A 15,417-nucleotide genomic window follows, 5' to 3' on the forward strand; every position below is an offset into this window, starting at 1 on the left:
GTTTGACGCAAATCAGTGAAGTCTGATACTACATTTGTTTTGATACTACATTTATTTTCACCAGGACTTGTGTGTTTCTTTCTTCTTTCATATATTCATAATTTTCTAGCAAATTCTCACTTAAGGCAGACACCTCCATATTTCTTCTGTTCATTCATGATCTAGATTTAATGTGAACATTTTTTTCATATTATTAAATAACTGATTCTAAGACTCAGCATTTTAATTCAGATATTTTGCACTCATTAGCAATCTCTCTTTATTATGATTCATTTCACTATGAAGCATAAGTCTGTCTGATGTTTTACAAATACAAGAAGGTAGTACACCCCTGGCTCGTGTTTGCAATCTAACATTTACCAACTCAGTTGAAAAATCACCTTATTTACTCAAATGGAAGAGAGTTGTTCTCCCAAAATGGCATGAGAACAAAAGTCTCTCATCTTATAATCGCATGCAAGGAAATCTCACTAAATACATTGTCTATCATTAAACTACTGCCAAAAGCACCATAAACTCAGCAATGGAAACCAACTGTGAAGTTGATTAAATGGAGCCAACACTGAGCATGACTGTAGAACATATGGTCCGCATTGGGCAAATATTCTGATGGGAACTACGTATATTAAGCCCTTCAACAACATGCATCATCTTCCCACAAAAAAGAAACCCTTACAGAACTCTTCTTCATATAGAACTCCATGAAAAACCACTTAGTAACCACCTGAAACTCTCTGCCTCTCCCATCAGTCCTCTTTGTTGATTCAGTGAAACAAGTGTGTCCAGTGCTTTTTCTTCCACGTCTTCTCCAATCTCTTCCTTGTGCCAGTCGACGTAGTATTTCAGCTTGCACAGCCCAAAGTTCAGGCACTCTTTCAGTGAAAGCAACCCCTTATAAACCCAGAGGTTTCTTACTTTCCATAATCTAGTTTTAGCACATGCCAATCAAGTCCTTAATAATATAGAATCATAGAAAGTTAGGGATGGAATTCTAGATAAACTAAGTGTATGGGTACTGTACGCAGATTGCTACAGCCATGTTTAATTTCAATGTTACTGTTTTCAGATTCACTCTTTACTTCTATGTGCTCAGGGAGAACTGAAGCTGACAGTAAGAAGAGGGGGAAGGGGCTGCCAAGGGAAAAAGGTTGGGTGAAGCTGAGAGCAAAGGGCTACCTGGCCCTCCCAGATTTATTTTCCCTGCTATAGCAGTGGGAGACAGACAGATTCAAGACAAACCTCCAATAATTATATTCTATGCCTGGAAAATTATAACACATTTATATATTTTCCAGATATAGAATTTAATTATTGGGGGGAATCAGGATCATATGCTATTCGAGTAAATACGGTATGATGATAGACTAGAAATGCCTAAACATGTTGTGTGCTTAGTAGCAGGAATAAGCTGTTCTCTGGCCCCAGCTCTATTTTCACACTTTGTGATTGTGTCCTCAGCAAGGAGACAGTACAGGCATAGCCTTAGATTCTTTCTTTATTTCCTATAAAGGGGAATATTTCTTCTGTACATGAATAAGGGTGTTTAGGGATACACTGAAAAGACTAAAACAGTATGATGCTGTGGCAGTGGGATCCACTTAAGTACTTAAGCTACACACAAAGACGGCCTTAGAGAAAATGGCGCCCTAGGCAAACTTGTATTTTGGTGCCCGCCACCCTCCACCCCCTTGTCAGTGGTGCTGCTGCAGTCAGCACCAAGGTGAGTGGACTGGACCAGGCACCACCATACCTGCACGTGCCCAGCCCAGCTCCCTCTGGGCAGTGGCTAGGAGGCGGCAGGCTGGGCTGGGCATGCTCCTTCTACCTGGGGCAGAGATTGGCCAAGGATAAGGCAAGGGGAGAGTGCTACTGTGATCATGAGCTGCTTACATGTATGTGGTCAGAAGCATGTCAAACATGCACATGCACACAGCAGCTTTGGTGGTCACCCATATTGCCCACCTGTAAGGCCAGCTCTGGTTACATGGTGCAAGCTAATCCAACAACCTCAGTTCTAATTTTGCTATTTTAGTATTTCCTAAAGCTTAACCATCTACATTCTTTAACATTAATAAGTTTCGTGGAGCATTGTGTAGTTGGGTATCGCCATTTTAGTGGCAATTTCCAGAAGTCTGAGTTTTATTGTGGGGAAGAGGGGGAATTTTTGAAAGAAGTAATTTTATATATATAAAAAAAAAAAGTAGTTTAAATTGTTTCAAGGCAGCTGGTAAAACAAGTTTTCTTTTCCGAGTAAGTTCATGTAAGTGTTTTACTTGTAACAGGACATGTCTACATGTGAAATTAATGTGATGCACATCACACACATTTATTGCTCCTGGGTGTCACATTTACACATGCACCTAGAACACGGCATGTTGAGCAAGAGCAGAACATACCCAGCTAGCAGAGAGTCCAGGGTGTCAGCCTGCCAGCCCAGGGCTGCTCCGACCCAGCTCAGCATGCTGCGGAGGGGTTGGCTGGGGCACGAGGGTGCCACAGGGCAGGACTAGCTGGTGGGCAACCCCCACACTATAACACCCCTCATGCCCTGGCCAGCCCCATCATCATCTGCATGTTCATTGCTGCACGCTAAATAATGCTGGCATAGGATAGGACCTGTGTCTTGAAGTAGTAATCTATGGCGTAGTTAATTAGTTTCCTGCAGCCTAATAGGGCCTCACATGTAGACCCTGAGATTTTACTGCAGAACTAATTAGTCTGCTCCACAGTAAATATCTCATGTAGATGTGGCTACAGTGTGTCAAACATGGTTTATCTTCCAGGCTTGTCTTCAAATAACACAGAGGATAAAATTTTGCAAGAAACAGTGAACAGCCCTTGGAACTCTTCAGCTTCTCCCATGTCTGCCGCTCAGCAGGGACAAGGGGATTCCTCTGAAGTTTCTGAATCTCAGTTGCCTGCAGAAGAAAATTTTGTTTCTAACAGAAGATCAGTTCAGCGGATAATAGACAAATATACTAAAGGCTTTAATTGGTTACCTGAAAACAATGCAGCATTCCATGGTAATGACCATTTTTTTAGACTATCTTAGTACCAAATTTTAGAATTGTACAGTGAGAAGATGTTTGATATGAAGGTGCTTTAATCTATATTTATTTGACCTCTGATTATGTTCTAAGTTCGTAACTAGCTTGCAGGCACTTTATTTCCTGTCCCAGATGAGATTCTTCTCCTTTTTAATCAAGGGTATGTCTGCACTGTATAATTCAGTGCAGTATTAGGTACCAGAAGCAGTCTAGCCACAGAACACAATGTAGGTCGGGGCGGGCAATTATTTTGGGTGAAAGGCTGCTTACTGAGTTTTGGCAAGCCATCAAGGGCCGTATGACAGGTAGCCAGGGGCAGATCATTATTAATTTTCTAAATTTTTTAGGGGCCCTGTGGGCCGGATAGTCTGGACCTGCGGGCCGCATGCAGCCCGCGAGCTGCATTTTGCCCACCTCTGATGTAGGTAAACAGGGTAATTAGCCTGGGGAGTGGGAGGGGGGGGTGGTATTCAAGGTTCATGCTACCATGGTTATACTGCTTCCTGTTACTTGAGATGGCTTGTGTATTTATACTGCACTGTGTGCGCATGTTGAGAGAAGTGGTAGGCAGCCCTTGGAATTTTCAGCATTGCACAGTACAGACATCTCTAAGATCAGGAATTTAATTATCTGATAATTTGATGCATATGTGCAATGTATTTGGTTTTGGAAAATACAAATGAATATGCTTAATAGTAAAAATGAATATTGTAAGCTGAGCCTGTAGTCAGGTGACATGGCATTGATTTTTGTACCAAGTAGTATTTTATAAACACCGTATTTACTTGATTAAAAGACTATTTCTTTTCCCCCATTTAATATGGGGGAAGAGAGCTCCTCATCTTAGAATTGAGCTACTGCCTGCCTCCTGCCACCTTCTGTACCCTCATTGTTCCTCCCCTGCAGCCTCACACCCATACTGCACACAGGTTCCCTCCTGTGCTGTCCTTTCCTCCCACCCTGCCACACTCCCCCTTACCTTTGGTCTGGTGCCGGCAGACTCCCTGCTGGCTTTAGCCTAGAGCATGGTTCCAGCCTGGCCCTGTAGCAGCAGAGCCAGCTCCACACTGCTGTTATAGGGCTGGGCTGGAGTTGTGCTCAGTGCACCAGGCTGCAGTCGGGACTAGAGAAGTGGAGGGTGGCACAGCAGGTAGAGGGTAGAGACATTTTAGGGGGAGGGAATGGGAGGGCAGGGACCTGAGGCTGCAGGGGGCAAAAGTAGTGTGGAGAAGAGAAGAGGAGGGTGAAGCTGTGGGGAACAGGCACAAGGAGGGGCAAGTGGGAAGGGGAGCAGGCATTGGGGGACAAACAGCATACCACCCTTACCTCCATTCTGGCTGCCCCCCCCTACAACCTGTTCCCCACTGCTCCCCTCACTGCCTGCCTCTCACTGCCCCTACCACCACCTGCCTGGCTGCCTCCCCCACTGTCTGTCCCCTCACCACCTGCAGTAGCAGGGGGATGAATTTAAGACAATCCTCCAGTAATTAGATTTACTACATAGAAAATTATAATAAATGTATACATTTTCCATGTGTAGAATCTAATCATTGGGAAGTCATCTTAAACTCAGGGACATCTTGGAATTGAGTAAACATGGTACTCTGCTTCCTAGAAACGAAAGACAATGCATAAAAATAATGATAATGAAAGTAATGCATAAAAAGAATAAGATGGTTGTGAATTGCTTAAGTTATATAACTTAAGTTATAGCTTTAGCATTTTTGTTTAAAGTTGCTCTGCCTCAGGACAGGTTTCAAAGCTGATTCAGCACAATTCTGTTTCTTGGGTGTTTGTATATGGATGGGGCAACATTAGAGTGTCAGTAACATAGGTTGTAAAGATTTGGTTTTCAGCTGGGCAAAAGTATTTGTGAACGTGCATTAGATATCATCTAATTTACTGCATCTAAGTATGGGAGCCAGATTTACATTTTTTAAATATTTTTGTTAAGCTCCAGCAGTTGGACTTGATTTGTCAGATATGGAAAGACATTTCCCTCACTTCCATCGCCAGCTCTTTCAACCTTTGGAACAAAGTCCTGACTTGGATCTCTCATCTTCCCTTTCTCAATATAGAATTTCTCAAGACAGCAAGGACTGTAGCAAGGTATTACATGGAGTTGGAGTTTTTTTCCTAAAGAAGGAAATACTTTGGTGTACAATTTTTATAGGGTTGTAATCTGTAAGATTGGAAACTTGAATCTTCTGGCATTTAAAGATAGGAACAAGCTTTATTGTATGTTGAATTGGCAATACAGTTTACCTAGAAATGTGACATGGAAAATAGAAATTGCTGTTTTAAGTTTTTGTTCAGTTTTCATATTTCTGAAAATATTAAACCTTGAACTTGAGTATTAATCATGGGGTTTTTGTCGGGGATGTTTCTCACTAGAGTTCAAGTTTCTCAACAAAAAGTCAAGACACATCTACATTTCTAGAAACCACAACCTCAAGCTGGAAAATGAGAAATAACAATCCGCGTTCTTGTCATGAAATGAAGGGGCTAAATAAGGATTCATTACAAGAAGAGGAATCTCTTAAAGAAAACGTTACTCTGGGTATGTGCACTGTTATCTGAACAATAATGTGGCAATTATGTTACTATCTAAATATAAAACTTTAAAATTGATTGATCCACTAAGATTAGTAGTGATGCTGCTAGCTACTAGTGACATGTACCCTTTCTTCTGCAGTGTCTTAGGCCAGCTCTCAGTCTGTGCCTCTACTGAGCCCAGGGCTGCAGCTACAGAAAGAAGCTTCTCCCACTTGCTCCTACCCTGAATGCACCCAGCAATTAGGCAGCATAGAGCAGTACTATGTCCAGTAGTGTTTTAATGAGCCGTACAGATTAGGCTCAGATCTGCAAAGGAATTGATGTGGTGACACCACACATCATACCACTCAACTTGTGGGTGCCAAGGTTCTGGGTAGAATTCATAAACCAGAGGAGGTAGATGCTTAAGTTCCCTGTAAACTAAACAGCAAGAATTAGGCACTTGAGGAATGGGATTCACAAATCATTTGTGATCTGATCTTAGGCTTGACAATTTTCTAGTAAAACTAAGTAAAAAACTCTTACCTAACAAGATACAAGTACCATATTTACTTGAATGTAAGATGACTCTGAATATAAAACAACCTTGAATAATTAGATTCTGTGTATGAAAAATGTATAAATTTGTTTATAATTTTCCAGATACAGAATCTAATTATTGGAGGTTTGCTTTGACTTTGTCCCTCCCCCATTGATACAGCAGGGAAAATAAATCTGGGTGGTCAGGCAGCCCCCTTGCTCTCTGCTCCCTTTCTGCCCCAAGTTCTTTCCCCTGCAGCCCCTTTACCTTCTTCTTTTTGTAAGACCCTGCTCTCCCAGAGCACATGAAAGTAAGGGGCAAATTTGAAAACACTGACCTTGTAATAAACATAAACTTGGTTAATCGTGAATTGATGCATTTTATCTTTTTTTGCAAACTGGTGCCATTTTTAGCAGAGGTACTTCATAAACATGCTTTTAAGCAGCACTTTAGTACTTTGTATGTAGTACCAACTTTTTAAAAATTTCAGTTCCAGGGCCAAATGTTCCAAATTAAATTCCAGATACTTGCTGGTGGTAGTGCCACACAGACTTGAATGATTGAGCTCTCCTCAGTTGAAATTTGGAACCTAATTCAGAGTTAAGAACTTTCTTGGGCCTCTCTTAGTGCTGGCCTGATATTGCAGTATCTCCAGGCCTGGTGCTCATTCCCTCCTGGGGAAGTAACTCTGTTTTTGTTCTTTTTTTTTTTTTAAGGGCCACGAAAAAAAGAAGTTCCCATCAGTATCTTAGCCTTTTGGTTAAGATCAAGAATTTTTGGCACCGAGGGGAGGGTGTCAGGGCTGGCTCTGGTCCTCCTGGTACCAGTTCCCTGCAGAGATAACAGACCCCCAGTTTAAGATTCCATTAGCATTTTTGGCACTAGGGGAGAGTGTTGGAGCTTGTTCCAGCCTCTCCAAGTGCAAAAATAAAAATAAAAGCAAAAATAAAAGTCAGTACCTACGCTATATTGATTGCGGGGGAGGAAACCTCGTTTTATATTTCAGTAAATACAGTAGTTGGTCTTGCTCCTCTTGCTGCTTCTCTGTGTTGCAGAGGTCCCAGTGTAGAATTTGCAATTTTCAGTCCTCAGACACAAAAGTATTCTATGACATGGTTGCCTGCTGTAGTAGGCAGACAGGATATTGACCCACAAGATCCCTTCTAGTCTTGTGTTTCTATGAATGATTTAAGGATAGAGTATAAGCTCCTAGTTTTAGATGTAACAATTTAAATTAACCCTTTAAGTTACCCATCCCCCCAAAAAAACAATTATTTTTGTGCTGAAAGTTATACATATCATGGTTTGTTATTTGCTGTAATTCTGGCCATTGTATAAGGATGTAAATACTAGTAGAGGGGACTGCTTTTGGAGTAGGTCAGTTTTGAGTCCTGTCATCCTGCCTTGTTTTAAATCATGTTTCATTTCTGATTGAGTTTATTCTTATAGACTTCAGTTTCATAACAGCCATTGTTTGCTGTGGGACTTCTACATTCTTTGACACAAGCAAACCTCTGTTATTTTACTGAATAAGGGAGCATGGGATTTGGCTCTAGGAGTAGTATTTTGAAAGTTGTTTGATATGCAGGTGTCTGTACAAAGCGAGTTTTAGATTTAGAGAGCCTGGAGTATATAGTTACCTTGTTTAGAGAGAGATGGACTTGTACAGTACCTACTAATTTTAAAAATGTTAACTCCCTAAGATTCCCCCTCCTAAAGAAACCCTCTCATCTGTTTACAAGTAGATATTCTAGTATTGAAATACTTCCCAATTCAAAACAGAAATTATATCAATATGTCTTTTTACCTTCCTAGCCTGTAAGAAAACCTTGTGATTCACTTTGTACATGTAGACCTCACTGAGAAAAATCATATCACAGTTATTATGTTACAATTGACTTTAATATGGAAGAACAGTCTGTTCTGATTTGAATATATTCTATTCTGAAGATAATATACTGCACCAGTAATGATGGTGGGTTTTTGCCCCTTTTACAGAGATGCTGTTGGGAAACCTTATGACAGTAATTCAAATTTCTGTCACTGAGCATGGTTTCCTAGGGCTAATGAAATGGTGTAGTCCCACTGACTTGTGTGTAATTGTGCTGAGTTTCACCAGTTTAAAGAAAGATGGTTTTCTGAGAATATTTTAAGACTTTATTTTTAAATGCAGATGCCTTCCTGAAATAGTATCCTGTATGCGATGGTTATGTGTCTAAATGAATTTACAGTATTTAAAACCATGTCATCCTGTCTGCCTGGCTTATCTTATCCATTTAATATGAAGGTAAAATTAGTTACTTTCTAGATGTTGGTTTGCTTGAATGCATCTGTATTTATTAAACAGGTTCTGAAGAATCTTTTCATCCACTACAATTGGAATCTACTCTGAATGAGAATGGTCAGAATGCTGAAAAACCAGTAGACTTTAGCATTGTACCTGAAAGCTCTTCTGAACAAAATCATGAAATAAAAAATGCAGAGAGTGAGAGGTGCATTTCACTTGTTGGAGACCACTATGAGGAGCTGAGGCAAAACATTGAAAATATTAATTTCCAGTCTTCTGTGGAAAGCCTGCGAAGTCAAAGTCTAAGTTCACTGGAAGAACATAGTTCATTTGACCAGCTAAATACAACACAGATTGCAGTAAACAAAACTCCACTGGCTGAGCTTTCTTTAAAAGAGGATGGGGAATTCAGAGCCTTGTGCTTTGATGCTGTGATTCCTGATAAATATCAGGAGCTTACTAAAACCCCAGTTATTGCAAGGGAAGCTAATACGGTGGTGGAAGTGGCTTCGCAGTGCAGCACAAATGTAGCAGAGGAAGAGCAAGGCTTTTTAGAAGCACAGATGTCCTGCAGTATGTCTAGAGAAACTTATTCAGAAATCTCAGCCATCCCTGTGAAAGCTACTGTACAAGAGAGTGAGCCTGTACTGGAAATGCATGAAAAACAAAGTTATCATTCAGTGCTCACAATAAGTTCAGGCTCTTGCTCGTCACAAGCCTGGGTACCAGTTTGGGTAAGCTGCACAAAACCAATTTTACTTTGTTTAACTGCATTCACACTTAAGGCTATTACTCCATGCTACAAATATTTTCTCTCTCAAATTCTGCACCTTACCTCCAGCCCCCAAAACCAAGTGGGATAAATTGGGGTGTGCATGATATGCAGGGAAAAGTGTTCCCCAAGGTTTTGGAAGTAGTTGGGGGTGGGCATGGAGCCAGTGGCAGCATTAAATGCCATGGCTCTGGGAGCCACAGCAATTTAATATGCATCTGCTCCCTCCCTTCCCCACCTCCCCACCCACTGCCAGATTTCTGGACCCATAGCGAGCCCCTCTTCCCAGCTGCTGGGCTATCACAGGGCTGGTCTTCAATGCATGGCCTCACACCCAACACACGGCTTCACAGCTAGCATGCTTCCCTGAAGCTAGTGTGAAGAGTTGAACCAAGCACATAGCTCCAGCAGCTCCTGTCCTGCCACACAGTCCCAGCACAAGTGCTGAATCGGGGCCTGCCCCACTGTACTACATGGTCCCAGCACCGGCATGCCAGATTAGGTCCCACTGCATGGCCCCAGAGTCAGTGTGCTGGATCTGAATCTCAGCCCCAGAAACCCCAGATCTTTGGTACTTACTTGTAGTCCATGGTAAGATTTTTTTTTTTCCTTTTTTGGGGCCTTACAAAAATAAGGCCCCAAAAAATAAGGTGCATGTTATATTTGAGGGTGTGCTGTAGCCAAGAAAATATGGCATTTTAGTGTTTTGGGGGTGTTTATGTAATGAGTGTAATAAATCTTCATTATATAGTATGTAATTAGATCTTGGAATTCTTCTTTTTTGCTTGTCTTTCTAGGAAAGGTTAACAATTATACTAAGGAAGATGTGTGCTTAATTTATCAAAAGAAATACCTTTTCTGTAATGATCAAATAAAAGCTGCTTCTGTTGGCCAAGAACTATATTTCAGGTTGTGGTTTAGATTCCAATTCTGAGTGAGGCTTTTATGTACTGGCAAATAAAATATTTAAGTTGAACTAAGGTCCTTAGGAGACATTCTGTATACATCAGTAAATGTAGAAAGAGCATTTTGCCTTTGGTATTTCCTTCACTGCCTGGGGCAGTTTTTTCTTTTTATTTATATGTTGAACAGTCTTTTGCCTTTCTGACAGGCTTACAAATGTTGCTGTTGCTAGAAATATTGATTTTTTTTTTTAACACTGATGTTGTCTTGTGCAATTTATCTTACAGGAGACAGAGTCAGGGCATGGTATTATGGAAGAACCTGAACTCACTCTACTAAGCTCAAATGATATCACTGTTGCAGAATCAGACATGGATTCCATTGACCAAGAGGAAAAAAGAGAAAATGAAATCAGTACCCCAGCATGTGCCAATCAGTCTCAGTTTAAAAGTTGTTCTGAGGTGAATCTTGATTATCTGCCATCATGGTGGCTCATTGCTTTAGTCAGATAGGATAAAAACCTTGGTAAATTTAAAGCATTTGATTCAGTTTGGCAGATTTTGAGCATGCTTCAGATTGATGATAGTGCCATGTCTTTCATACTAATCAAATGTGGAGAATTCATGCCATACATTAACTCTTTTCCCTTACCTCAAAAACTTCTGAGATGCAGTTTTTTGAAATTCAGACCATTAGAGAAACAAACTGTCTTGTAGTTTTTAGAAACACAAAGCAATAATCCAGCATTAAAAGGTTGCAAGTGGTAATGGAAAGAAAATTCTGCTACCCTATGAGAGAAAGGAAACGCTAAACGTTGGATAGAATTAAACTGGAACTATGTAGCAATTCTCAAACTAGACAGACAGTGTTGGGCTCATAATACTACTGTATTAAGACTTTGCCGTGTAGTAGTCTTTTCTTCAAATTGAATGAATGAGGTCCAAAAATCCCCAAGTTACTGAATACGTTGGTTTGTTAGAGGTGAGAAATTTGGGTAAGGAAACCAAAACAAAGCAGAACCAAATACTGTTTTCTTTCTTAAAAATAAAACCATATAAGATGTGTTATAAAACAAGTATCAAATTATGGCTCTATAGAATAGATGGTCAGTAGATAAAAACCAGACTTTTTTCTGGTCCTACAGGCTGATTGAGTGGCATGGGGTCAGTCTGCAGGTGTGATGCAGCGTGCTGCCTGGCGCTGAATCTGGCTATGGAGCAGCTCTACACATTGGTGTGATCTAGTACAGTGTTTCTCAACCTGTGGATTGCAACCCAAAAGTGGGTTGCAAAATTATATGAAAGGGTCACAAATTAACTTTAAAAATGGATCATATTTTGCATACATTTTTGAAAAAATAGATGCTGCTTGTACTTCATCATATGTTAATGCTGTGCATACTAATAAACAGGAGTCTGGGTTTTCTGTTTCCTGTGGAAAAACATGGATTTCCTTTAAAGGAGAAAACATGGTGGGTTTCCCCGTGCAGGCTTGCAGACTCTACCCTGGAGGGGAGAGATGGGGTAGGAGGCAGCGCAGGTGGCCTGAGGGGAGCAACGAGTCTTGCCGCTGCTCTACCCTCCCCTGCCCAGTCCCACCCACTGGGCCATGGAGACAGCTCCTGCCCTGCCTATCCAGCCAGACTTCACATCCGTGCCTGCTGTGGGCACAAATTTGAGAAGGTCGTGTGTCCCTCCTGCCCCACACACAGAACCCTTGCCCCACACACTTGGGAGTTGGGGCTAGGGGGCAGTGAATCAGGAGGGAGGCACTAGCAGGGCTGGGAGGGGTGGAAACTGTGGGTTGGGAGTGAGGGACACCAACAGGGCCAGGGGGCTGTTTTCTACTTAAACTGTTTACTGGGTTGGGACTGGCCATTGATGTTTACAAATGGGTCCTGGTACAAAAAAGGTTGAGAGCCACTGAGCTAGTACACAGGGCCATGTTATCCAGCCCATGAGGGGAAATTTGTCAATAGGGGAGTGGCAATTAATGCTCTCTCTGCTCCCAGCCACCGTATTTCCAGACGCCACAGGCCAGATGACATGGCATCACAGACCAGAGGTTGAGCACCACTGACTTTAAAGCATATGGCAAATATATTTTCCTCCAGTCCAAACAGTTTAAGATGCATTAATGAGGATGCTAATGACAGAGCTGAAGATTGGGTCGCAAAAAATTATCTCCATGCATGAGGACTGCTAATTTTCCAATGATCCCCCTTGATCACATTTTCACTGACCTAGTTTCTTCCCTCTGTATTCAGGTGTTCTTCAGGCTAACCCAAACCATCCTAAACTGTTCAGATAATATTTAGGATTTAACCTTTTTGGATGATTGTTCAAAGATACCTTTCCTCAAGTCAATGTAGATAACATATGTGTAGCTAGCTGGGAAGATGCTCGCAAAGCAATCAAATGAGTATCCTGGCTCCAAGGTACAGTCCATTAGACTAATAGTTGAGTTAGCAACTTGGTTGTGAAGAGTTGGAGATGGAGCCTGAAGTACTTGAACATGGATTTTTAGAAGTAATTAGAACCTGGCAGTGATTGAGAAATGAGCTTTCAGATGTGGTTGTAAATAATGGGGCAGCACTGAGGAATAAAAAATTTTGCATGTAAGACACAGAGGTGGTGTGAGTAGAAGGAAGAGACACAGCAGTACAAGTATGAAGGGGGAAAGCTGGAAATAGAATAAAAGAAAAAAAGAGTAGATATAGATGGGGACAGAATAGTGTGAAAGCAAGAATGAAAAGTCTGAACTTAGTGGTAAAATGGGGTTTTACTGGTAACAGTATGCGTCTACATGAGATGTTTACTGCAGAACTGCCTAATTAGCTCCACAGTAAACATTCAGCATCTACACCTGTGCCCCTATTAATAAACTCTGCCACAGGTTAGTACTTGGAAATACAGGTACTATTGTGCAACCGAGTTTTAAGTGCGCAGCAACACATGTAGATGCTGCCCCAGCTGGCTAGCCCTGCACTGTAGCACTCTTGTCAGTGGTGGTGGAAGACAACATTATTTGGTGGTGCAGGGTGGGCTGCGGGGGCAGTGCAGGGCCAATGCATGGCAGTGGTGCTGAGCTGCAGTGGTGGGGTGTGCCAGTGGCACTGAAGTAGTGGAGCCACATTTGGGGGGGCTAAGCCCCGTTAGCCCCAGCCTTCCGCTACCTGTGACCCTTGTGCCCAAGCCAGCCCCTCCTCAGCATGTTGAGCTGGGTGGGAGCAGCCCTGGGTTAATAGGCTGACCCACCACCACCACCCACCAGCCCCATGCCAGTCAGGGCTGCTCCAACATGGCTTAATGTGCTGTGGTCCCAGATGCACGTTCCAACACAGTACCCGGGAACAATAAACTCTGGCAAAATGTGCTGGAGTATATTGCTTCGAATTAATTGCATGCATAGATGTGCCCACTATCTGGTTTTTGAAGGGTGTTTTTTTAGCAACTTGTAAATAATAGTTTTTAATGCCAACCATCTGAATTCCTTGTTGCTTTATGCTAACAATATTTTTTTTCTTACATCTGCATAAATGGTGATAGAGCTCTGTTTTGTACATACACTATAACAGACATGCACTAGTATTATTTTACTAAAATATGATGCTTTAAGTACATTATACCAATTTTTTTTCTGTTTCCAATCGAAGAGAGATTTTTTCCCGTTAGACCCAAAAGCGGATTGTTGCATTTTCACACAGCCTGGCTCTTCTGCAGTAATGAAGAGATCGCATGAAGATCAATCTCCATTACATCATTCTGGAGGTAGTTCTTTATAATCTAATTAGAGCTGAAATGAGAATTTCCTAAATATTAAAGTGAAATATTGGTAAAGTACAGTTCATTATTGCATTATACTGTGTATGGTCCAGGTTCAACATACGCCACAGCAATGTGTAAAGATCCTATTAAAATGTCCTTTTCAATCTTGTCTGCCCAGAAGGCTCACTTCAGTCTCTATGAGATACTAAATCCTTTTCATTACATAGTTGACCTATTTAATTAGAAAACAAAACATTTGCTCTGTCATGCTGCATGTCAGTGCCTTTTGAGTCATTGTGTAGTTTGCAGCATTAAAATTCTTCTTGGTCCTCTTTTACCTTAGTACAAGTCACTAAACAACTTCGATAGGGGATCTCATTTAATCTGTTCTGAGACATGAGTACAGACTGCAGTTTAGAGCACAATTTAAAATAATAAACACTAAAGAGTATGTCTCTGTTCCTCTGACAAGTAGGGAATTGGTATATCGGCAGTGCAACAACGGACCTCACTTCAGTCTCTATAAGACGCTTATCTTTTTCATTACGTAGTCGACCCATTTAATTAGAAAACAAACATTTGCAACAAACCTTGTCTGTGGTCGGAGAGTATCTCTAATTTAAACCTCTGTGTTTATAATACATGATAATGAATTAAGATGTTATAACACCTCATTAATATGAAATGCTATATGCATGTAGTGGAGCTTATGATTATTATAGGAATCGCAACTCCAAATTGTTCCTTTTTTGTAAGATTTCCTAATCCCAATGAATTGTACCTGGCATAATTTATGAAAACTGTGAAGCTCCAAAATTTTAGAGTTGATTATTTTCCTGGCTGCAGACAGTTATGCTGTCTCTTTCAGTGATGCTACTGGAGTTCACTTCTACACCAGGAAGTTTACAAGAAGCATTTTTAAAAAAGAAGAAAAACTTCATTCATAAGTCCTCTGAGAGAATTCAAGAAATTAAAAATAAAGAAAGTAAAAAGCCACATGCTAAGCTGTTTCAGAGGAACAAGACTAAAAGATTTCACATGTCAATGGAGCATTCTCCAACCTCTGGTAAAAATTTCATTTGGAAACAGTAAAGCATGCAGGATTCCCTTTTTATTTATTTAATTGTTGACTCACAAATGCGCCGTTTTCGCTATAATGAAAAGATGACCCTAAAAAAAATCCTTCTCTGAGAGTTAGGAAACAATCTCAAAATGTCTGTCCCATGGCGTCCATTCTGATTGCTTCTCTCTCTCCAAGAGTGTTTTTTCTAACCAGCAAATGTTACAACTTAGTTTTGCCATTGCTTTTGTTTCAAACCATCTGTGATCTATCTTCTAGGGCTTAGTTTCATTCATCTCTTTTGATCAGTGTGTACTCAATTTTGTAAAAGGCATAGACTTTATAGATTTTATGGATATTTTATATTGCAGATTTTATAGATATATTGTCAGTTTCCTTTCTATATTATCTGTGCCCTACTTATCAAGTTATCCTAATGGTTAAATTTATTTATTTTTTTAAATCTGCTTGCTTAAAACAAAGGTGCAGCTGTCAGTCAATTGAA

The 15,417-nt window shown here is 40.9% G+C and overlaps 1 protein-coding gene across 5 annotated transcripts in view; it reads left to right on the forward strand.

Annotated features, from left to right (window-relative positions):
- The window catches only part of CEP295 (centrosomal protein 295), a 96,912-nt gene that overhangs the window by 73,004 nt on the left and 8,491 nt on the right, over positions 1 to 15,417 (forward strand). For 3 of the 5 annotated variants that reach the window (XM_019524415.1, XM_019524413.1, XM_019524417.1), the window contains 7 exons: positions 2,784 to 3,023; positions 5,002 to 5,156; positions 5,442 to 5,607; positions 8,471 to 9,144; positions 10,373 to 10,545; positions 13,737 to 13,855; positions 14,721 to 14,918. In XM_019524415.1, coding sequence (XP_019379960.1) covers positions 2,784 to 3,023; positions 5,002 to 5,156; positions 5,442 to 5,607; positions 8,471 to 9,144; positions 10,373 to 10,545; positions 13,737 to 13,855; positions 14,721 to 14,918 — 1,725 coding nt within the window. Of the gene's footprint in view, positions 1 to 2,783; positions 3,024 to 5,001; positions 5,157 to 5,441; positions 5,608 to 8,470; positions 9,145 to 10,372; positions 10,599 to 11,113; positions 11,516 to 13,736; positions 13,856 to 14,720; positions 14,919 to 15,417 lie in introns of those variants that run through there. The other 2 variants (XM_019524414.1, XM_019524416.1) reach the window with 2 other exon arrangements.

This window comes from Gavialis gangeticus, unplaced genomic scaffold, assembly GCF_001723915.1.
Source record: "Gavialis gangeticus isolate Ggan-Ray unplaced genomic scaffold, GavGan_comp1, whole genome shotgun sequence".
Classification (NCBI taxonomy): domain Eukaryota; kingdom Metazoa; phylum Chordata; order Crocodylia; family Gavialidae; genus Gavialis; species Gavialis gangeticus.